At 50.6% G+C, this 24,605-nt stretch overlaps 1 protein-coding gene across 4 annotated transcripts in view; it reads right to left on the minus strand.

The window, feature by feature from the left end:
- The window catches only part of TEAD4 (TEA domain transcription factor 4), an 84,635-nt gene that overhangs the window by 31,830 nt on the left and 28,200 nt on the right, over positions 1-24,605 (minus strand). For 3 of the 4 annotated variants that reach the window (XM_025403493.1, XM_025403492.1, XM_025403491.1), the window contains one exon: positions 17,374-17,628. The exons of the other annotated variant lie outside the window; for it this stretch is intronic. In XM_025403493.1, coding sequence (XP_025259278.1) covers positions 17,374-17,380 — 7 coding nt within the window. In that variant the 5' untranslated portion in view covers positions 17,381-17,628. The remainder of the gene's footprint in view (positions 1-17,373; positions 17,629-24,605) is intronic. 4 annotated transcript variants of the gene reach the window in all.

Below are 24,605 nucleotides of genomic sequence, written 5' to 3' on the forward strand. Positions count from 1 at the left end.
GGATGGTCTCGATCTCCTGACCTCGTGATCCGCCCGTCTCGGCCTCCCAAAGTGCTGGGATTACAGGCTTGAGCCACCGCGCCCGGCTAGCCTTCTCTTCTTGAATCTAGTTCCTTTAAGGTTTTTCCTGCAGATTTTTCCAAATTTCTACAAATGTAGGAAACAGACCTCAACGCTGGCTCAGTGAGGACACTCTGTGGCTCAGTTTCCTTTTCTGTAAAATGAACATGCTCTAGGCCCAGTTCAGAGACTAGTCTGCGAGCAAGGAAGAGCATGAGGGAGGAAGAGGTTCCCAAGAGCTGCGAAGTGGGTGATGGTGTAGCAGGAGGGATGGGGATGGCAGACCATCTGGGATACAGTTCTTGGTTGCTCCTCCGGCCCGTGCCTTGCACACAGGTTACCGTGTGCTCATGGGTTGTCCGTGTCTGTCTTTCCTTGTTAGACTCTCGACAGCTCAGAGGAAGAGACCATGCATCCGTTCAAGTCTGCATGTCCAGTGCCTGGCACCTACTTGCTGAACGAATGAACGAGTCTGGTGTGGCTCCACTTCCAAAACATATCCAGAATTCATTCAGCCACTGTGCAGCACCGCACCTTCCAGGGTCCAAGTTCCCGTCATCTCTGGCTTGCATTAGGATCATCACCGTCCACGTGTATTCCCTACTCCCAGTCTGCTCAACACAGCAGCTGCAGCGACCCTATCGAAATTCAGAAGCACTCCAACGGCTTTCATCTGCCCCAGATTAATGGTGTCCAAGTCCTTACAACGGCATGGAAACCCCTGCAGGATGTGGCCACCCCAGTTCAGTCACCTCTCTGATCTAGTCTACCTGCTCCATCCTAAACCTCTTACTGTCCTGGGATGCACCAGGCCCACACCTGCCCCACCAAGGTCCTTGTGCTTCCTGTTTCTCCTCCAGGGAACACTCGGCCCCAGAGTCCCACACCACCTGCACCCCTCGGGTGCCACACTCTCTTCCCTGACGACCCCACCGAGGGCTGAAGTCGTACTCCTACCTGCCCACCCCGGCACCCACCGCCTTTCCTTTTCTCCACAGCACCTTCTAGCATAACACATAATCTAACTTATTTCAGTACCGTCTGTGCCCCCACCCCCATCAGAACCACAGTCCATGTGAATAGGGATTTTTGGTCCATTTATTCACTTTTTTATACCCAACACCTAGAAAACTGCTTGCATACTGTAGGCGCTCAATAAATACTTGCTGCCTGAATGACAAGGGACTGAATGCTAAGATGCTAGTCAGATGTCCCGTAACTGTTTTAGTCTTCTCAGACAAAGGAGTGAGTTAAATACACGCAAACAACCTTATACTTCTGATTACTCTGACATAACTTTCAAAGCGCCGTCCTGTCCTGGTCTCATTGAACTTTTCTGTACCTGAGCAAACCCCGACTTTTGTGAAGACTAAGACATTTAGAAATTGGGAGGCCGGGCCTGGTGGCTCAAGCCTGTAATCTCAGCACTTTGGGAGGCCGAGATGGGCGGATCATGAGGTCAGGAGATCGAGACCATCCTGGCTAACACAGTGAAACCCCATCTCTACTAAAAAATACAAAAAACTAGCACGGCGAGGTGGCGGGTGCCTGTAATCCCAGCTACTCGGGAGGCTGAGGCAGGAGAATGGTGTAAACCCAGGAGGCGGAGCTTGCAGTGAGCTGAGATCCGGCCACTGCACTCCAGCCTGGGCGACAGAGCAAGACTCTGTCTCCAAAAAAAAAAAAAAAATACAAAATTAGGTTAAAAACTTTTGGGGGCAACGAACATATTATCTTAATGGTGGTGATGGCTTCACAGGTGCCTCCATCTGTCAAAATGTATCAAACTGTCCACTTTAAGCATGTATGGTCTGTTGTATGTCAGTTCTACTTCAATGAAGCAAAAATTAAGTTTAGGGACTTGGAAGGGGCCCGTGTGAGTGCTGGGTCACCTCATGAGCTTCACAGTAAATCCACCTCCTCCCTGCAATGGGCAGGTAATGATACCTATTTGCCAGAGAATTGCTGTCCAGGTGTGACTCTTGGCTCAGGGGCTTGAATATGGCCCGAGGCCCGGTCCAGCCAGGATGCTTAGTTAACGGAACCTCCTGTCATCAGGCAGGACCGCCCCGTAACAGTGCTGTTTCCTCCACAGCCTGTAGTGAGCAGCAGTAGGGAGACCTTGCCCCCCATCAGCTGAGACCCTCACCCCAAACATCACAGAGGACTCAGCCTCTGCAAGGAACCCCTGCCCACCACCCCACAACTACCTTCACCTCCTGCCACAAAGTTCCAGGGCTCTGCTGCTAGAAAGGGCATCTTAGCCCTGGGCGAGAGGCTAGGAAGCGGGCAGGACAGAAGCCACACCAAGGGGTCTAAGGCAGGCTCAGCCGTCTTCTTTTTTGTTTTGTTTTGTTTTTCTGAGATGGAGTCTCGCTGTTGCCTAGGCTGGAATGCAGGTGGTGTGATCTTGGCTCACCACAACCTCCGCCTCCCGGGTTCCAGTGATTCTCCCACCTCAGCCTCCCAAGTAGCTGGGATTACAGGCACACACCTCCACGCCTGGCTAATTTTTGTATTTTTAGTAGAGACAGGGTTTCACCATATTGGCCAGGCTGGTCTCGAACCCCTTACCTCAAGTAATCTGCCCACCTCAGCCTCCCAAAGTGCTGGGATTATAGGCATGAGCCACCACACCCAGCCCGTCTTTGTATTTTTTTCTATTTTTATCTTTTTTTTTTTTTTTTTGAGACGGAGTTTCACTCTGTTGCCCAGGCTGGAGTGCAATAGTGCAGTCTTAGCTCACCACAACCTCTGCCTCCCGGGTTCAAGTGATTCTCCTGCCTCAGCCTCCCAAGTAGCTGGGATTACAAGCATGCACCACCACGCCCAGCTAATTTTGTATTTTTAGTAGAGACGGGGTTTCTCCATGTTGGTCAGGCTGGTCTCGAACTCCTGACCTCAGGTGATCTGCCTGCCTCGGCCTCCCAAAGTGCTGGGATTACAGGTGTGAGCCACCACACCTGGCTTTTCTTTCTTTTTAAAACTGTACATACTGGTTGACTAGCCCTTATCTAACATGCTTGGAACAAGAAGTGTTTCAGATCTGGGGTTTTTTCAAATTTGGGGGCTATCTGCATTATATACTTACCAGTTGAGCATTTCTAATCCTAAAATCCATCAGCACTCAAAAAGTTTCAAACTTTGGAGTATTTCAGATTTTGGATTTTCAGATTTGGGATGCTCAACCTGTATTTCTGGGGTACAAAGTGATGTTATGATATATTTATATAATGTGGAATGATTAAATCAAACTAATTAACATGTCCATCATTTCAAATACTCATCATTCTTCATGATGAGAACATGAAATTTACTTTCTTAGCACTTTTGAAAAATGCAATACATTATTATTCGCTGTAGTCACCATGCTGGGCAATAGGTCTCCAAAACCATCCCTCCTTGACTGGGCGTCATGACTCACACCTATAATCCCAGCTCTTTGGGAGGCTGAGGCAGGAAGATCACCCAAGCCCAGGAATTCAAGATCAGCCTGGGCAATATAGTGAGACCCCACCCCATCTCTGCAAAAAAATAAAAATAAGGCCAGGCACGGTGGCTCACGCCTGTAATCCCAGCACTTTGGGAGGTCGAGGTGGGCGGATCACAACGTCAGAAGATCAAGATCATCCTGCCCAACACAGTGAAACCCCGTCTCTACTAAAAATACAAAAAAACTAGCCAGGCGTGGTGGCGGGCACCTGTAGTCCCAGCTACTCGGGAGGCTGAGGCGGGAGAATGGCGTGAACCCGGGAGATGGAGCTTGCAGTGAGCCGAGATCGCGCCACTGCACTCCAGCCTGGGCGACAGAGCGAGACTCTGTGTCAAAAAAATAAATAAATAAAAATAAAAATAAAAAAATAATAAAAATAAAAATTAAAAATTAGCCAGGTGTGGTGGCACATGCCTGTAGTCCCAGCCACTCAGGACGCTGCGGCAGGAGGCTCACTTGAGTCCAGGGGATTGAGGCTGCAGTGAGCCGTGATCACACCACTGCACTTCTGCCAGGGAGAGAAAGACCCTGTCTAAAACAAACAAACAAACAAACAAAACAGAAAAAAAAAACTAAAAACCAAAAACATTTCCCCATCTAACTGAAACTGTATTCTTTGACCAACACCTCCTGGTCGCGCCTGCCGGAGCCTCCAGTAACCACCTTTCTACTCTCTGCTGTGAGCTCCGCTGGTTTAGATTCCACCTCTGAGTGAGCCCTCGGGCATCTGTCCTTCCGGGTCTGGCATATGTCACTCGGCACACTGTCCTCCAGGTTTGTATCTGTTAAAGTTGTGTTTTTCCCCTGGCTGTCTGGGGAGCTTCTACCTCCTCTCCCTTGCTGGCTCATCTCAGACCCTCCAGCCTCGTTGTGCTGGTCGGGGGTGATGCCGGCAGTTGAGAACCTCCTGTGGGGCAGTGAAGTGTGGGGTGTCTGTGGGTGTTTTAGTCAAGGGGAACAGGCAGCTTCCTTCCTGCCACCAGGGGTGCTCTAGAGGTCAACGCAGCCATTTCACTGCCTCCAGACCAGCTGGCATCTAATCCAGGCTTTACACACAGAGGGAGCTGCTGTGGCCTGTCACTCCGGTGACAACGTTAATGACAATGAACGCTTGCCGCACACCTCCTCAGTACCAGTATCTGTGCGGACATGGATATGTATCCTGTGACAGCTTATCTGCATTCACCCCTTCGATCCTCACAACAGCTCCATGAGGGTGGTGCTGTCATCCACCACGGACAGGGAAACAGCAAGGTTGATAAATGTCCTCAGGGTCACAGGCAAGCAGGTGGCTGAGATTCGGGTCCACGTAGTCTGGTGCCAGTGCCCATCTGTGACTACTGCACGGTACCACTCCGAATGAACAGGGAATTGGAGGTCACTTCTCTTAGAAGCAGGGCTGGACCACGTGACTCTAGAGGTCCCGTTTAGCCTGATGAAGATGAAACGGAAGCCCAGAGAGGGGAAATGACTTATTTATAGTCTCACGGCTTGCTAGTGTCCCAGGCACCACGAGAAGGTGTTTTCTAAGGCTGTCCCCAATGCTTTGAGACTCCTACTTGCTGGCTCTTTCCCTCTAGGATGTGTTCCCCCAACAGGGCTGAGCTTCCTCTGCAAGGGACGATGCTGCTCCTCCCCTTTGGATCAATCCCAATTCCTAAGTCTCTGCATGAAGTAAGGTCCTGGCGGGAGATCTGACTATTTGGACCTGAGGTCCTGCCCACCACTCATGGACAGTGGTACCTAGAGCTGATGGGAGCCAACGTACCCTGGATCATGTAGACACCAGGAGGCTCCCAGAGTCAGGGGCAAGCGCGGAAGGGAGTAGGGAGCGTGGGCCTACAGGCAGAGCGTGGGAACCAGAGTGAAGACCAGCAAAGGGCCATGGCAGTGAGAAACTTGTAAGGCACCCAGCTAAGGTGGTGGCGGTGGGAAGGCTTGTCCTTGTCCCAGCTCTGCCCCCAGCCACATAACCTCAGGCCTTCTCCCTCTGGTGGCTGAGAACAGAGGCTGGGGAGGAGGAGGCCAGTCGGGCAGCTGTGCATTGCAATGTGGCAGGTGGCCTCGGCCAACCCCAGGGCAGGCCTGGGTGGGGCTGGGAAGGACAACCCTGCCAGACTGTGGCCCATCTGTCAGAGGACATGTGTCCAGCAGCCCCCAGCTCACACAGCTCACACCCACGGCCCCACCCCACCAGGGGCAAAGGCTGCCCATGGAGAAACAGGAGCTGTGGCCCAAAGGCTGAGGATGGAGCATTCCCGAGGCAGCGTCCGTCCACGAGGAATCTCTGCTTTCTCCTAGCCCCACACCCAGCCTCACACACACCCTGCCGTCACATAGCACCACTAAAATCGTTACCCCAGCTGCACAATCCTGCCTGGGCTAGGTCATTTCTGTATCTCATTTCCTCTGCACCGAGTCCCCTCTCTCCGTGGCAGCCCACCCCCCAGGCCATAAACTATTAAATGGCATGGAGTAAGTCAAACACCCGCCACTCAGCAGAGGGCCAGCAAGGTCAGCGAGTATCGTTAATATTGTTAACGAAGCCCTGTTACAGTGAATGCTATTAGCTTTCAAACTTGAAAAGGACTGAGGATCTGAGGGCACAAGCCTCCCCACCAAAGAGCGGGTGGAAGCGCACGAGGACATCTTTGGTTCACTGTAGGCCTCGGTGAAGCGAGCAAGCACCATATTGCACCCCTGCAGGTTGGGGCTCAGGGAGAGGAGGCTGGGCCCATCCTCCCTGCCCCACCCTAATCCCCAGTGGCCTGGAAATGGGGGCCGGGATGTGTGTGGGGGCGTGCAGCTATCCAGGGATCAGCTGAAGCCATAAACACCTGGGGCTGGAGGAGGAGGCTATTTGTGGAGAAGGAACTTCTGACTGAAGCCTGAGAAGGCAGCAATTGGGCCTGACATTCGAGCTGTTCCTACCATTGTCCCTGGAGGGCTCTGAGGCTTCTGTGAAATCAACCAGGCTTCGAGGCCACAGCCCCAGGAAGCACCAAGAAGCCGGTCCGGCTCCCCACAAGAGGACATGCCCATTCCTGCCTCAGTCTCTGTCCTAGTCGCGCTCCCCCAGCACGCCGTGAGCTCCTTGAGGGCAGGTGCATGTTCCCTTCACCCCGTGCTGTGCATTTGGCACCTGCTGTGTGCTCTCATACCTGCTACTACACTAGAAGGCAAGGTCTTATTCCAATAACCTCATGAAAGGATGCTCTGCAACACGAATCATTAAGGAAATGCAAATCAAAAACCACAAGATAGCGCTTCACACCCGCTAGGATGGCTACGATCCAAAAAATGGAAAATAACAAGTGTTGATGAGGATGTGCGAAATCAGAACTTTTGTTCCTTGCTGGCAGGAATGTAAAATGATGCAGCTGCTGTGGAAAATAGTTCGGTGGTCCCTCAAAAACTTAAACATAAAATTACCATATGAGCTAGCAATTCCAATCCCACAAGAACTGAAAGCAGGGACTCAAGAGACCTGTACACCAGTGTTCATTGCAGTATTAGTCATAGTAGTCAAAAGGTAGAAGCAATACAAATGTCTATCCACAGGTGAACAGATAAGCAAGATGCAGTCTATCCATACAATGGAATATTACTCAGTCTTTTTTTTTTTTTTTTTTTGAGACGGAGTCTCACTCTGCCGCCCAGGCTGGAGTGCGGTGGCCGGATCTTGGCTCACTGCAAGCTCCGCCTCCCAGGTTTACACCATTCTCCTGCCTCAGCCTCCCGAGTAGCTGAGACTACAGGCGCCCGCCACCTCGCCCGGCTAGTTTTTTGTATTTTTTAGTAGAGACGGGGTTTCACCGTGTTCGCCAGGATGGTCTCGATCTCCTGACCTCGTGATCTGCCCGCCTCGGCCTCCCAAAGTGCTGGGATTACAGGCGTGAGCCCCCACGCCCGGCTACTCAGTCTTTAAAAAGAAGGAAATTCTGACACATGCTACAACATGGATGAACCTTAAAGACATTGTACCAAGTGAAATAAGCCAGACACAAAAGGGGAAATACTGTATGATTCCATTTTTCTTTTTCTTTTTTGTTTGAGATGGAGTCTCACTCTGTCATCCAGGATGGAGTGCAGTGGCGCAATCTCAGCTCACACTGCAACCTCCACCTCCCAGGTTCAAGCAACTCTCGTGCTTCAGCTCCCAAGTAGCTGGGATTACAGGTGTGCACCACACCCAGCTAATTTTGTAACTTTTGTATTTTTAGTAGAGACGGGTTTTCACCATGTTGACCAGGCTGGTCTCGAACTCCTGACCTCAAGTGATCTGCCCACCTTGGCCTCCCAAAGTGCTGGGATTACACGTGTGAGCCATCACGCCTGGCCTGATTCCACTTCTTTTTTTTTTTTTTGAGACAGAGTCTCGCTTTGTCACCCAGGCTGGAGTGCAGTGGCATGATCTCAGCTCACTGAAACCTCCGCCTCCCGGGTTCAAGAGATTCTCTTGCCTCAGCCTCCGGAGTAGCTGTGATTACAGGTGTGCACCACCACACCCAGTTAATTTTGTAATTTTGTGTTTTTAGTAGAGACGGGGTTTCACCATGTTGGCCAGGCTGGTCTCAAACTCCTGACCTCTTGATTCACCCGCCTCGGCCTCCCAAAGTGCTGGGATTACAAGCATGTGCCATCGCGGCTGGCTTGATTCCACCTTTATGAAACTCCTCGAACAGGCAAATCGTAGAGGAAGAAAAGAGAACAGGTTACCAGCGGCTGGGGCAGAGGGGAATGGGGAATTACTGTTTAATGGGTACAGAATTTCTATTTGAGATGATGGAAAAGTTCTGGAAATGGATCGTGATGATGGTTGCACAAAAAGGTGAATGTACTTAATGCCACTGACCTGCACACATAAAAATGGCTTAAATGGTTAATTTTATGTAATGTATATTTTTTCACAATAAAATAAATAAAACCAAAACATCCCCCACAAAGGCAATAGTATTATGACTTCCACTTTACAAAAGGAAAGTGAAGCCCAAGGAAGTTAAATAACTTGCCCAAGGTCATGCCAGCTCTTGGGGCAGAGTAGATTTGAACACTCCGTCATCAGGCCTCCAGGCACCTGAAGCCAGGGCTATAGGCCGTAGGGAGGAGCATGGGAGCAGCTGGAAACCCACAAGGCAACAAAGCAAAGAGGAGCAGAGAATCCCGAGGCCGTGGTGAAGAAGTGGGGGCAGGAGCCCAGGTGAGACTCCTCACCTCTGTCCCATCGCCTTTGTGAACAGACACCTCGACCTGCTCTACTCCCAAACTCAGCCCGAGTCTGGGTCCGGTTCTGCCTCTTAATAGCTGTGTGACTCATCCACAAAACGAGGGGATCCCTCTGACAAGGATCCCTTCACCTCTGACAGTCTGATGAATCAACAGTGCTTTGCCCAGACCCTCCATCAGGTCCCCCAAACCCACCGTACAAAGTCCCGCCTCTAGGCCGATGCTCACAACCTCTCCACCCCCTGGCCTGGAGCACGGCTATGGTTTGAGTATCTGTCCCCTCCAAAATTCACGTTGAAATTTAATCTCCCATGTGGCAGTACTGACAGGTGGGGCCTTTAAGGAGTGATATGGCCCTGAGGGCACTGCCTTCATGATGGATTAACCCACTCATGGATTAATGGGCTAACGGGTTAGCACGGGAGGGGGACTGGGGGCTATCTCAGAGAAGAGGAGGCCTGAGCAAGCACAGCCGGCCCCCTCGCCACAGGATGCCTGCACCACCTTGGGACTCTGCAGAGTCCCCTCCAGCACGAAGGGCCTCACAGATGCAGCCCCTCGACCTTGGAGCTTCCTGGCCTCCGTAACTGTAAGGAATAAACTTCTTCTTTACTACCCAGTTTCAGGTATTCTGTTATAAACAACAGAAAACAGACCAAGACAAGCACCCACCCTCAGCTCCGCTTCCTTCAAGACAACTTCCAAGATAAATCTGGTTGATACTGGCTGTGGACAACCCTGGTGTCTGCCTGGGTGGCTAACTGTCCAGAGAGCTTTCTCCTGCCCCTCTCATTAGACCATGAAGTCGTGGAGAGCAGAGACCACACGGCCTCAGTACGGCCTGCCCAGTGGGGGTGGGCGCTTAATAACAGCTGACGGGCAGCTAATAGGATGGCCCACCTGGGACACAGGAGGGGAGAAGCAGAGAGAAAGGCAGGGAAAAGAAGAGGCAGGAAGACTCGGGAAAGTCAAGAGCAACCTCAGGAAGGTGAGAAGCATAGGAGGCAGAAAGGGATGAATGCAGAGGAAACCCCAGAGCTAGCCACAGCCCTCCAGACAGCAGGAGGCGGGACGCGAGCCCACCTGGCCAGCACTGAGTGTGAGGAGTGGGGAAGGCGAGGAGCAGGCAGAAGGGGGTAAGAAGTTGTTCAAATCCCACCACCTGCATGCTAGGCTAGGCCGACTGCGAGCCTGGCCAAAGGAGGTCAGAAAGGCCAGCATTGGCTGTGCCAGGGGGAGGGTCACACAGTGACAGGGCAGAAATGAAAGCGGCTATGAGTAGGAGAAGGCAAGCACCCCGGGCCAGGGAGCCGGCCCACGAGGGTGAGAGGTGCTCAAGGGGAGGGCCGGAGCCAACAAGCGTGGGAGACTCAGCTCAGAAATAGCAGGTGTTAATCTGTCATGCTGCTTTGCATGTCATCTGCATGTCTGCCTGGCCTTGGTCAGTGTGTCCTATGCTGGATGTGTCATGGCCGCAGGCCTAACCCCTGTCCTCAAACAGCTAAGGCCAGGTCCCCAGGTCAGGAGTCAGCCTCTCAGCCCCACCCCATACCCCACTGGGCCAGCCCACTTGGAAAGGGACTGGTGGTCTTTGGATGCAGGGAAGTCAGGGGTGAGAAAAGACCAGAGCTCTGGGGATGCTGGAAGCAGCTGGGGGCTCAGAATGGGGCTGGGGTACACAGAGGATGGGAAGCACAGTTCCCCGAGGGGAAGATGAGAAGACAGGAGGGGAGCAGCCACGGTGAGCTTAGGTCTGAGTCAGCTCTCAGCTTGGCCTCCCGTTCTGCCTCCCAGAGGGCCCATCCCACACACTGGGGTGAGCTCAGAGCTATCTATAGCTCCCAGCCGGGCCAGGCAGCTCTGCCTGCTGACGGCCCTCCATCAGTCCCCACGCAGTCCTGCCTTGGCTCGGCCCCCGGGACTGGTAAGAAGAGACGGGGTGAGCGGGTGTCTGGATCCCAGCAGAACCTATTCTCATGCAGGACAGGTGCTGTGGGGGCTGGGCGGTTGTCAGAGCCTGCAGTACAGCCTCCAGGGCCCTGCCCAGGGCCTGACCCACCTGGAGCCAGGACCAGGCAGCGGAGGAGCAAGGCCATGCAGTTGACAGAGGAGCGCCAAGCTCGGAGGCAGGAGAACTGGGTTAAAGCCCCACTCTCCACTTCCGACTTGAGAGACTGGAGAAAGTCTTGGCTTCCCTGGACTTCCATTTCTGCATGTGTAAGCACAGATACCATTCCTCCTTCCTTGAAGGGACCCTTGAAAGGACCGAAAGATCACGGATGCCCAGGATGCTGGGAGCGCTGGTGTGTTATGAAGCACAGGGAAACAGCGCCTCTGCCCCTCCTCGCTCTTCCTCCAAACCCCTCCCCGGGTCTCAGCACAGGGGAGGAGCAGCATCCGAGATGCCAACATGGCCAGGACAGTTTGCCAAACCATTTTCAGTCTGCTTCCCCGAGTCAGTGGCTTCCCTCCTGCCAAAGAGAATTCCAACCCAAGGCCTGCCAGAGATCCACAGCCTGGCGCTTCCCCAGGCTTGGTCACAGTCTCTTAACCCCAATATCTTTATATGTGGAGCAGGTTCAGAAACATCTACCTATAAGAACTAAATAAAACTAAGTATCCACCCAAATGTCCATCGGCAGACAAATAGATAAACAAAATGTGGTCTATACAATGGAATATTACTCAGCCTTAAAAAGGAAGGAAACTCTGACCTAGGTTACAATACAGATAAACGTTGAGGACCTTGTGTTAAGTGAAATTAGCCAGTCACAAAAGGGCAAATGTTTTATGATTCCACTTATATGAGGTAACTAAAGCTTTAGTCAAACCCATAAAGACAGAAAGCAGAATGGTGGTTGCCAGGGCTGGAGGGTGGGGAGGATGGCAAGAATGGGGAATTATTGTTTAAAAGGTAAAGAATTTCACTTTGAAATGAAATATTTCTGGTGATGGGTGGTAGTAATGGCTGTACATCAATGTGAATATATTTAATGCCATCAAACTATAAACTAAAAAACTATGATGATTAAAACGGAAAATGTTACATATATTTTTACACACACATACACACCCCTCACCAAAAAAAGCAAGTACTCAAATCCCTTGGTCCCCAGGGGTGCTCAATTCCACAGACGTGTGTTGATTTACCACATTCTGGCATCTCCACGGGGCCCTCCCAGACACCCGCAGCGCCCTCCGTCCTTGCCCCTTGCTGGATGCCTCATGCACACTTAGGATTTCCAGCCCATCTCTGCCTTTAAAGCACACAGACCTGGCCTGTAAAGGGTCAGGGCACACACCACGGCTCCCCAGCCAAGCCGTTTGCCCTTCCCTGCACTCCCCCTGCCCTTTCTCATTTCATACCTAAGCTCATAATCTATAGCCATCCGCTCCTCCACCAAAGCAGAGGAAAGAGCCTGGGGGTCCCAGAGGCTGCGTCCCTCCTAGCCAAATGGGAACAATCTCTGCAAAGCACCCAACACCACACCAGGCACCCCCAGGTGCTCCATACACAGCTGTCTCCCCCATGACGCTTCCCCAGGCACTAAAAGTAAGAAGCAAAACTTCACAAGTAGAAGCGGAAGGGACTTCACAGGATGCAGAGGAAGAAAATCCCAAGATGGTCGGGTCTACTGGGACCCTGAGTCTGCAGTGGCTCACGCCTGTAATCCCAGCATTTTGGGAGGCCAAGGCAGACGGATCATCTAAGGTCAGGAGTTCAAGACCAGCCTGGCCAACATGGTGAAACCTCGTTTCTACTAAAAATACAAAAATTAGCCGGGCGTGCTGGCGGGCACCTGTAATCCCAGCTACTTGGTAGGCTGAGTCAGGAGAATTGCTTGAACCTGGGAGGCGGAGGTTGCAGTGAGCCGAGATCATGCCACTGTACTCCAGCCTGGGTGACAGAGTGAGACTCCATCTAAAAAAAAAAACCAAGAAAATCGCAGAATGACAGTTGTGCAACAGGCCTGGGGGGCATCTGGCACAGAATAAAGCAGGAGGGCAGTGGCCTCCGGGAGGATTACTTTTAGGAAAAAAAAAATCTTAGGTCACCTGGTATACTGGACCATATTAAGAGAATTTTAGGCCTGGTGCAGTGCCTCACTCCTGTAATCCCACCACTCTGGGAGGCCCAGGCAGGACTGCTTGAGCGCAGGAGTTCACGATCAGCTCGGGCAACACAGCAAGACCCCGTCTCCACAAAAAATAAAAAAGGTAGCCAGGCAAGGTGATGCTTGCCTGTAGTCCTAACTACTCGGGAGGCCAAGGTGGCAGGATCGCTTGAGCCCAGGAGGTAGAGCCTGTGGTGAGGCAGCGAGCTATGACTATGCCACTGCACTCCAACCTGGATGACAGAGCAAGACCTTGTCTCTTAAAACAAAGAAAAAAAAAAAAAGAGTGAGAATTTTACTCTTTTCTGAACAGTTTGAAGATAAACTAATGATAGATGTAGAAACAAGTGACCAAATGAAAAAAATCAAGAACATTATCTCCAGGAAAACCAAAAAGCTGTATGAGAAAAGAAACGTAAAACTATATGGAACAACTGTGACCAATGTTTACTTTGTAAAGATACTAAAGTCTCGAATATAAGTTTAATCAAAAACTACAGGAAGGCCGGGCAGGTGGCCCGGGCAGAAGGCCGGCTGTAATCCCAGCACTTTGGGAGGCTGGGGCAAGAGGATGGCTTCAGACCAGGAGTTCGAGACCAGCCTACACAAGGCGGTGAGGCACCATCTCAATAAAATACTTATTTTTTGGCCAGGTACTGTGGTTCACACCTGTAATCCCAGCACTTTGGGAGGCCGAGGCAGGCGGATCACCTGAGGTCAGGAGTTTGAGACCAGCCTGACCAACATGGTGAAACCCCATCTCCACTAAAAACGCAAAAATTAGCCAAGGGCCTGGGTGGCAGGCGCCTGTAATCCCAGTTATTTGGGAGGCTGAGGCAGAAGAATCGCTTGAACCCAGGAGGCGGAGATTGCAGTGAGCCGAGATAGCGCCACTGCACTCCAGCCTGGGAAAAAAAAAAAAACCCCGCCTAAAAAAAAAAAAAAAAAAAAAAAATTATTTTTTATTTTACATTTATTTTTTACTTTTCTCACTCTGTGACCTGTAATCTGTAGCCTGTAACTCTCACTCTGTCACCCAGGCTAGAGTCCAGTGGTGCAATCTCAGCTCACTGCAACCTCCGCCTCTTGGGTTCAAGCGATTCTCCTGCCTCAGCTTCCCAAGTAGCTGGGACTACAGCCACGCGCCACGATGCCTGGCTAATTTTTGTACTTTTAGTAGAGACGGGGTTTCACCATGTTGGCCAGGCTGGTCTCGAACTCCTGACCTCAGGTGATGTGCCCGCCTCGGCCTCCCAGAGCGCTGGAATTACAGGCGTGAGTCACTGCGCCCGGACTTTATAAAAAACTTTACAATTAGCCAGGCATGGTCGTAGGCACCTGGCTATGGCAGTGTATTGCTGGATTTTTCCAATGCCTCTTGCTCCTAAATACAGTCACAAGACTGGGTTCCAGACAGTAAATATACCAGGGGTTAGTTTCCCAGTGTCTTCCTTAAAGGTAGCCAGGTCACTCTTCATCCCATTCTCCTGTCTGCTAGCTGCAATGTAACTCATAGAACCGAAGCAGCTGCTTGGGCCTTAAGGGAATATTCACAATGGAAGTCATGCTCATGAGCCACAAGACGGAAGCATCTGGGTCCCTGAGAGCTTCATGGAGCAGAGCTGCCACACCTTCCTTGGACTACCTACCCTCCAGACATTTATAGGAGAGAGAAGAAAATTTCTCTTATATAAGCCACTGCTATTTGGGATCTGTTAAAGCCAAACTTCATCTTAACTGCCACAAACACATTCAAGTATTTTATTTAGAAATACAGATGCAAGGCCAGGTGTGGTGGCTCACACCTGTAATCCCAGCACTTTGGGAGGCTGAGGCAGGTGGATCATGAAGTCAGATCAAGACCCGCCTGGCTAACATGGTGAAACTCCATCTCTATTGTGCCACTGTACTCCAGCCTGGGCGACAGGGGAGAGAGCGAGACTTTGTCTCAAAAAAAAGAAATACAGATTCAAAGAAAAAAGAAATACAGATGCAAATGGTAGAATAAAAAGATGAGGCCGGGCGCAGTGGCTCACACCTGTAATCCCAGCACTTTGGGAGACCAAGGTGGGCAGATCACATGGTCAGGAGATCCAGACCATCCTGGCTAACATGGTGAAACCCCATCTCTACTAAAAATACAAAAATTAGCTGGGCGTGGTGGCGGCGCCTGTAGCCCCAGCTACTTGGGAAGCACAGTGAGGCAGGAGAATGGCATGAACCCGGGAGGCGGAGCTTGCAGTGAGCCGAGATCGCGCCACTGCCCTCCAGCCTACGCGACAGAGCAAGACTCCGTCTGAAAAAAAAAAAAGACGAAGAGTTGGCATCTAGGAAGATCTAGGAAGTTGCACTTGGGAATGAGCAGAAGAGGCCCAAAGGACTTCTGTTTCTGCTCTAAACCTTGTACTACAATTTTATATTTTAAGCGATGCACATAAAATATACGTAATTGTAAAAAAGAAAAAAATAGGCCAAGGGCAGTGGCTCATGCCTGTAATCCCAACACTTTGGGAGGCCGAGGCGGGCCGATCATTTGAAGTTAGGTGTTCAAGACCAGCCTGGCCAACATGGTGAAACCCAGCTCTACTGAAAATACAAAAATCAGCCGGGCGTGGTGGCACATGCCTGTAGACCCAACGACTTGGGAGGGCGAGGCAGGAGAATCACTTTAACCCACGAGGCAGAGGCTGCAGTGAGCCGAGATTGCTCCAAAAAAAAAAAAAAAAAAAAAGAAAAGCAAAGCCGGGCGCAGTGGCTCATGCCTGTAATCCCAGCACTTTGGGAGGCCAAGGCGGGAGGATCACCTGAGGTCCGGAGTTCAAGACCAGCCTGACCAACATGGAAAAATCCCGTCTCTACTAAAAATACAAAATTAGCCAGGAGTGGTGGCGCATGCCTGTAATCCAAGCTACTCAGGAGGCTGAGGTGGGAGAATCGCTTGAACCCGGGAGGCAGAGGTGGCGGTGAGCTAAGATTACGCCACTGCACTCCAGCCTGGGCAACAAGAATGAAACTCCATCTCAAACTCCATCTCAAAAAAAAAAGAAAAAGAAAAAGAAAAAATAAGCAACCATCAGAGCAAGAAGTGGTCAGAGCAGGGATGGTCTGGAGGGCCGACTCAGAAGTAAGGGAGACTCTGGGCAAGCTGAGGAAAGCAACAGTGGTGGGGGTGGCACCAGTGTTGGGTGCGGAGGAGAAATGAATGGAAACCCGTGAGAGTGGGCAGCTGGTCTGGGGCTATCCTGTTGGAAGCCAGGCAGAGGCCTCGTTGTCACTGACTTCAGCCATTTAGAGACCCACTCAGGGTTCTCCATCCTGCCCAAGACCACTGTTTTGAGCTAGGGCTCCCAGAGGACTTTCCAGTGGGAACAGAAGCCTGATCTGGGCCTTCCAACAGCCATTCAGTTTTCATTCTTGCTTCATTTTTCTTTCTTTCTTTTTTTTTTTTTTTGAGATAGGGTCTCACTCTGGCACCCAGGCAGGAGTGCAACAGTGCAATCACGGCTCACTGCAGCCTTGACACCTTGGCCTCAAGCGATCTTTCTGCCTCAGCCTCCCCAGTAGCTGGGACTACAGGCTAGCACCACCACACCCGGCTAATTTTTTTAAATTTTTACTAGAGGTGGTGTCTCGCTTTGTTGCCCAGGCTGTTTTCAAACTGCTGGCCTCAAGTGATCCTCCCACCTTGGCCTCCCAAAGTGCTGGAATCACAGGCTTGAGTGAGCCACCATGCCTGGCCCCTGCTTCATTTTTCCAGATGCCCCCTCTTCCATCCAAAAGTCATCGTGGCCCCATGCCACCTGCTCGGTCCTTCCCACGTGGCGCTGAACAGTTTCTGTTGTGTTCTGCAACCCCAGTCACTCACGAAGATCAAGCCATTTCTAGTGGCCCTCTGCCAGGCTGGGGGGCCTTTCCTAGGGGAGTGGTCTCCAGCACTCTGCCTCTCCTAGGAGCTCTCCAGGCTGCGTTGCAGAGCCAGTATCTGTGAGTTCACATTCCCCGCACCCCAGATGATGGGCTGGGACCAGACCTGCCCAGCCCACACCAGGCACACAGAAGGCCCGGCATGTGTCTGCTGCACGAATGAGTGAGTGAATGAGGGAAAGAGGGGATGACTGAGCATCCTTCAGTCAAAGTGGGCAGCCTGGTGCTCAGGCACCTGCTGGGGTACAGCTTGTGGGGTGCTCCCCGTCTGCTCTGGGGGGACGTTCTACCCCACCCAGACTCGCCCTTTCCAAACTCTCCAAGATTCCCACTCCCACAGCTGCTCACCGCCAGGGGCCCCACCCTCCACACCCCCTCACAGGCTTCTCCTCAGATGCCCCCATCCCTGGGAGCCCAGGAAGGAAGAAAGCAGTGTCCACGTGACGAAGCCCCAAGTGGCCATCCCCCTCCACGGCCTGGCAGGAACCCCAAGATTTCCGTGTCGGCCCCTTGCCTCAGCCTCAGGTACGGGGCCGAACCTGATGGGCTCCTTACCGTACATCTTGCCCTCGTCCGACAGGATAATTTTACGCCGGCCACAGGGTGGGTAGATGGCCAGGGCCTCCTGGAAACTCTGCTCAATGTCCGGGCTCCACACGCCCTCTGCATCATTGTCGATGGGCTTGTCCAGCGCCTGACTGCCCCCAGAGACGTTGCTCCCCTCAGGGGAGTTGGGAGAGCTCCACTCGTTGGAGGTAATGGTGCCGGCCTTGCCCTCCAAGGCTCCGCTTGGAGGGGTGCCCGTTGGACCTGTGGGGACAGGAACCACAGCCCCGGTGAGAAGTGGACGAACTGTGTGGGTCATAGGATGAGGGAACTCCAGGGAGTGCCAGAGCCCAAATCAGTTGCTCAGGAAGCAAAGCGTCAAGTGACAGGTCTGTGAGAATCAGGCCTGGGGACTTGAACAGGTCATTTCTCCTCTGGAGAGCTTGTCTTCCCATCTGTCGAATGAGCACAATGACCTAGGCACTCCCTGATATCAAGGTTCTAGGAACCCAGACAAGGGCTGAGAAGTAGGAGACAAGGATACAGTGCCAGGGATGCACTGACATTAAATCAACACTGGGCAAAAAGCATGCAAAATACTGGGGACTATTGGTGGGAATGCAAAATTGTGCAGGCCAGGCGCTGGGGGTCACGCCTGTAATCCCAGCACTCTGAGAGGCTGGGACAGGTGGATCACTTGAGGTCAGGAGCTCAAGACCAGCCTGGCCAACACGGTGAAACCCCATTTCTACTAAAAATACAAAGATTAGCCAGGTGTGGTGGCAGGCACCTGTAATCTCAGCTACTCGGGAGGCTGAGGCAGGAGAATCGCTTGAATCCGGGAAGCAGAGGTTGCAGTGAGCCGAGATCCCGCCATGACACTCCAGCCTGGGCGACAGAGCGAGACCATATGACCCAACATCTGGGTATATACCCAAAAACACGGAAAGCAGGGTCTCAAAGAGATATGTGCACACTCACGTTCATGGTGGCATTATTCACAAGAGCCAAAAGGTAGAAACAACCCACATGTCCATCAATGGATGAATGGATGAACAAAATGGGTCTATACTTACAGCAACAGATAAGCTTTAAAAAGGAAGGCAACCTGGACACGTGCTGCAGCACAGCACTCTGTCTGGGGGCAGAGTCTCCTGATTAGGACATTACGCTGAGTGAAATACACCAGTTACAAAACAACCCGAACACGACATGGTTCCACTGACGAGGTATCTAAAGCAGTCACATTAGGCCAGGCACAGTGGCTCATGCCTACAATCCCGGCACTTTGGGAGGCTGAGGCAGGAGGATCCCTTGAGCCCAGGAGTTTCAGACCAGTCTAGTCAATATAGGGGGACCCCATCTCTACAAAAAATTAATTAAAAAAAAAATTATCCAGGTGTGCTGGCTCACACCTACAGTCCCAGCTACTCCAGAGGGTGAGGGGGCAGAATCACTTGAGCCTGGGAAGTCAAGGCTGCAGTGAGCCATGATTGCGCCACTGCACTCTAGCCTGGGTGACAGAGCAAGGCAGTCTCAAAATAAATAAATACAATACAATAAAAATAAAGTAGTTGGCAGGGTGCAGTGGCTCCCAGCACTTAGGGAGGCTGGGGCAGGAAGATCATTTGAGTCCAGGAGTCAGCAAGACTTCATCTTTACTAAAAATGTTAAAAAGAAAAAATGTTTTTAAGTGGTCAAACTAATAGAAACAGAGTAGAATGGTGGTTACCAGGGGCTAGTGGGAGAAAGAAACAGAGACTTGTGACTTGAGGGGTAGAGTTTCGGTTTTACACGATGAAGAAGTTTCTGGAGATCTGCCGCACAGCAACGTGAATATACTTAACACTACCAACCTGGATACTTAAAAAGGGTTAGGATGGTAAATTTTGTGGTCTTTTTTACCACAATGAAAAATTTTTAAAAATGCATATACAATATAATATAGGTCACTGTTCTCCTGTTCCCTTCCCGACTCAGGTTCTGTCTAAAAGAAACAGTCTGGGCAGCTCCTCACACACTGGTGCAATGGCAGGATTGACTTTCTGGTGCCTCTGGGGGCTCATGGCCACAACCCCGCCTTCCCCTAACATGAAACAAATCCAGTGACCTCTCAGCTCCAACCATCCAAGCTGTAACCTTCCAGACACAGTTCTCAGGGGTTTATGAAAGAGCAGGACATACTAGTCATCTTAAGGCAGTTTTTGGGTTATGAGTACCAGGTGGGAACCACGTACCTCCCACAGCCCTCCCAGAGCCCCCAACTTCTCCCCATCCCAGCCACTGAGTCCACTTGTAAAGGAGGACCTCACCCCACCACACACATTGCCCGTCCCTTCTCCCTGACCAGCCTTGAAGAGTAATGCAGTCCAGCAGCCCAAACCCAGGCTGGGGGTCTAAACCCCCGAGTTCACCACTTCCACCTCGGACCCTCTAAAGTGAGACCTCCCAGAGCGTTCCTTGCTTATCACTCCCCTCCATACCCTCAAACCCCTCATCTCCCACCCACGGCCTGTGAGAAGGACAATGTCCTTCACAGAGAGGCACTGTGAGGGTGGGGGTGAGGGTCGAGGGAAGGGAGGGGCTAAGTGTGGGAGGCACATCCCAGGAGGAGAGGTCAAAAGGAGCTTGGCAAAGCAGCTGGCGCAGACATGTAGTGGGAAAGAGGGTAGAGCCACTGATACTTAAAGCAGGAACCGGCCGGGCACAGTGGCTTACACCTATAATCACAGCACTTTGGGAGGCCAAGGCAGGTGGATCCCCTGAGGTCAGGAGTTCAAGACCACCCTGGCCAACACGGCGAAACCCCGTCTCTACTAAAAATAAGAAAATGAGCCGGGCACGGTGGCAGGTGCCTGTAATCCCAGCTACTCAGGAGGCTGAGGCCAGAGAATCACTTGAACCCGGGAGGCAGAGGTTGCAGTGAGCCAAGATGGTGCCACCGCACTCCAGCCTGGGCAGCAGAGCGAGATTCCATCGCAAAAAAAAAAAAAAAGCAGGAACCCCCCTCCACAAGGAAACCTAAGCCAGCTCCTTCAGCTTGCTGAAAAGGGCACTGAGGCCCAAAGGCCTAAGGACGTGCCCAAGGTCGCGCAGTGAGACCAAGGTGCAGGCCAAGGTCTTGTTCTCAGCCCTTCAGAGTCACTGGTCTTTTTAGTATAACAAGTATCATCTGTGGTCTCTGTGGCTGTTAAAGTCAGTTTTCATTAGAGTTTGTCTGGGGGCAGAGTCGCTTGATCAGGAATAAACTAGCTTATTCTCTTACCAGAAATTCTGGTCTTGACTCTATTCTAAACATGAAAACATTTTTCCATACTTACAAAACAAATGTCTTTTTTTTTTTTTGTGGGGGGGGGACGGAGTCTTCCTCTCTCACTCAGGCTGGTGGACAGCGGTGCAATCTCGGCTCACTGTAACCTCCGTCTCCCAAGTTCAAGCAATTTTCCCACCTCAGCCTACGGAGTAGCTGGGATTACAGGCACACATCACCACACCCAGCTGATTTTTGTATTTTTAGTAGAGACGGGGTTTCGCCACGTTGGCCAGGCTGGTCTCAAATTCCTGACCTCAGGTGATCCATCCACCTCGGCCTCCCAAAGTGCTGAAATTACAGGCATGAGCCATCATGCCCGGCCCAAAACAAACTACTTGAAAGAGTTGTCAACTTTAATTTCTGGCAATATAGTAGATAAGATGATTTTAAAACTCTCATTTTATAAATAAATTTATAAACAACTGAGCAAAGCTCCCTTAGTAATGAGGAAGCTGGTTTTTTATTTTTCATCACTTTAAATTTTTACATTTTTTTTTTATTTTTTAGAGACAGAGTCTTGCTCTGTCGCCCAGGCTGAAGCACACTGGCAAGATCATAGCTTAGTACAGCACTGAACTCATGGGTTTAAGAGATCCTCCTGCCTCAACCTCCTGAGTAGCTGGGACTCTAGTCACACACCACCATGCCTGGCTAATTATTTATTTATTGTAGAGATTATGTATTTACTGTAGAGGTCTCACTATGTTGCCTAGGCTGGTCTTGAACTTCCAGCCTCAAGCAACTCTCCCTCCTTGGCCTCCCATGGAGGCAGCCACCATGCCTGGCCACAGCTGGGTTATAATGGATGCTCAGAGATGAGACCTTAGACCAGAGAGATGCAGAGAAGCTGAAACTGGGAACTATTACCTACATCCTCAGAGAACCAGTAGAACACTGACAAAATGTGACAGTGAAGATTCTCTGGGCCAGGCATTCTCTGGGCCAGGTGAAGCGGCTCATGTCTATAATCCCAGTACTTTGGGAGGCTGAGGCGGGAGGATCATTTGAGGTCAGCAGTTCAAGACCAGGCTGGCCAACATGGCAAACCTCATCTCTACTAAATATACAAAAATTAGCTTGGCATGGTGGCACATGCCTATAATCCCAGCCACTCGGGAGGCTGAAGCAAGAGAATGACTTGAACCTGGGAGGCAGAGGCTGCAGTGAGCTGAGATCGCGCCACTGCACTCCAGCCTAGGCAGAGACTCCATCTTAAAAACAAAAACAAACAAACAAAAAAAGATTCTCTGTCTTAGCCTAAATTCTAGATATAAAAAAGAATTCTTTTTTTTTTTTTTTTTTTGAGACGGAGTCTTGCTCTGTCGCCCAGGCTGGAGTGCAGTAGCCGGATCTCAGCTCACTGCAAGCTCCGCCTCCCAGGTTCATGCCATTCTCCTGCCTCAGCCTCCTGAGTAGCTGGGACTACAGGCGCCCGCCACCTCGCCCAGCTAGTTTTTTGTATTTTTTAGTAGCGATGGGGTTTCACCGTGTTAGCCAGGATGGTCTTGATCTCCTGACCTTGTGATCCGCCCGTCTCGGCCTCCCAATGTGCTGGGATTACAGGCTTGAGCCACCGCGCCCGGCCAAGAATTCTTATAAAAAAAAAATTTGTAACCAAGGGCCTACCCTTTTTTTTTTTTTTTTTTTTTTTGAGACGGAGTCTTGCTCTGTCACCCAGGCTGGAGTGCAGTGGCCAGATCTCAGCTCACTGCAAGCTCCTCCTCTCGGGTTCACGCCATTCTCCTGCCTCAGCCTCCCGAGTAGCTGGGACTACAGGCACCTGCCACTTCGCCAGGCTAGTTTTTTGTATTTTTTAGTAGAGACGGGGTTTCACCGTTTTAGCCAGGATGGTCTCGATCTCCTGACCTCATGATCCGCCCGTCTCGGCCTCCCAAAGTGCTGGGATTACAGGCTTGAGCCACCGCGCCCGGCCGGGCCTACCCTTTAATGGATTTGAAATTTGAATTTTATATCGCTTAGTAACCTCCAGTCAATTCTTAAAAATAAACAGTGGTCCCAGGTGGAAAATCTCTGAAGAGATTATGTTTAAATGATTATTGACCTAAATAAGGAATTGTAAATATGGGAAAGAACAAGGTATTATCAAAAATACAAAGTAGGCTGGAAAAAGAACTACATCAAACATTTAAAAATAAACATTTTAGTCACTGAAATTAAAAACTCAATGGTTGGGATTAACAAGTTAGACACAGCTAGATAAAGAAGTAACAATCTGGAAGACAGAGCTGAGGAAATTACCCAGATGTATTTTTTAAATGACAGTAAAGAGCAAGGAGAACAGAATAAGGCAATTCAACATCAGAATTCCAAAAAAAGAGAACATAGAAAATAAATAAAGTAGAGCAACATTGGAAGAGATAATAGCAGGCAATTTTCCAGATGAATAGAAGAGATGACTCCAATAATTCAGGAACCATGCTGAATCCTAACCAGGATAAATTCAAATAAAAGGAACACATAACATAGGGACACTGCAGAATACCCAAAACAGAGATCTTTAAAGCAGGGAGAATGAAAAAGGGCAGATTATCTAGAAAAGAAGGACTATTAAACTGATATTGAACTTCTTGGCCTGGTGTGGTGGGTCATGCCTTTAATTCCAGCACTTTGGGAGGCCAAGGCAGGTGGATCGCTTGAGGTCAGGAGTTTGAGACCAGCCTGGGCAACATAGTGAGACCCCTGTCTCTACTAAAAATACAAAAATTAGCTGGGTGTGGTGGTGGGCGCCTGTAATCCCAGCTACTTGGGAGGCTGAGGCATGAGAATCGCTTGAACCCAGGAGGTAGAGGTTGTAGTGAGCCCACGTTGCGCCACTGCACTCCAGCCTGGGTGACAGAGGGAGATTCTGTCTCCAAAACAACAACAACAACAACAACAACAAACTGATAGCAAACTTCGTAACAGTAACACTAGAAGACTCAATATAACATCACCATATTGTTAAAAGAAAATATCTGTTAATCTTGAATTTAAAACCCAAACAAAAAATCATTCAAGAGTGAAGATCAAACAGAGGCATTTTGAGACAAAAATAGATAATTTACTAATCAAAAAGCCTCACTGAGAAAAACAGGGCTGGGCATGGTGGCTCAGACCTATCATCTCAGCACTTTGGGAGGCCAAAAGGCAGGAGGATTGCTTGAAGCCAGGAGATCCCACAGGATGGGGGCTCGGTTCCGTGGGACTGCCTCCCACTTCTGATGCCAATCCCATGCCCTGGGTTGTTCTACCTGTGCTTCTGACCCACCAGCTATAGATGAGGTTCCTACAATCCTATTCTTAGGATCAATTAACCTGCCAGGGTAACTCACAGAACTCAGAGAAACACCACCTACCTTTACCAGTTTATTATAAAGGATCTCACAAAGGATAGAGACACACAGGGCAAGACGCGTAGAAAGGTTGGAGAAGCTTCCATGTTCCCTCCTGGGTACGCCACCCTTCAGGTCCCTCCACGTGTTTGGCTTTCTGGAAGCTCCTCAAACCCAGTCCTTCTAGGTGTCCACGGTGGCTTCATTACACAGGAATGATTGATTAAACCATTGGCCATGGGTGATCAACCTGACCTTCAGCCCCTCTCAGCTCCCTGAGGTTGGAGGGTGTGGCTGAAAGTTCCACCCCTCTAATCCCACCCTTGGTCTTTCTGGAGTCTGGTCCCATCCTGAAGCTACCTAGGGGCTGCAAGCCCTAAGCCGACTCATTAGCATACAAAAAGACACATCATTTTGAAGATTGCAAGGATTTTAGGTGTTGTATGGCAGGAAACCGAATGAAGTCCCAATATATCTTTTTTTTTTTTTTGAGCTTTTTTTTGGCCCAGGCTGGAGTGCAGTGGTGCAATATGGGCTCACTGCAACCTCTGCCTCCCAGGTTGAAGCGATTCTCCTGCCTCAGCCTCCTGAGTAGC

The sequence above is a fragment of the Theropithecus gelada genome, chromosome 11 (assembly GCF_003255815.1).
Source record: "Theropithecus gelada isolate Dixy chromosome 11, Tgel_1.0, whole genome shotgun sequence".
NCBI lineage: Eukaryota > Metazoa > Chordata > Mammalia > Primates > Cercopithecidae > Theropithecus > Theropithecus gelada.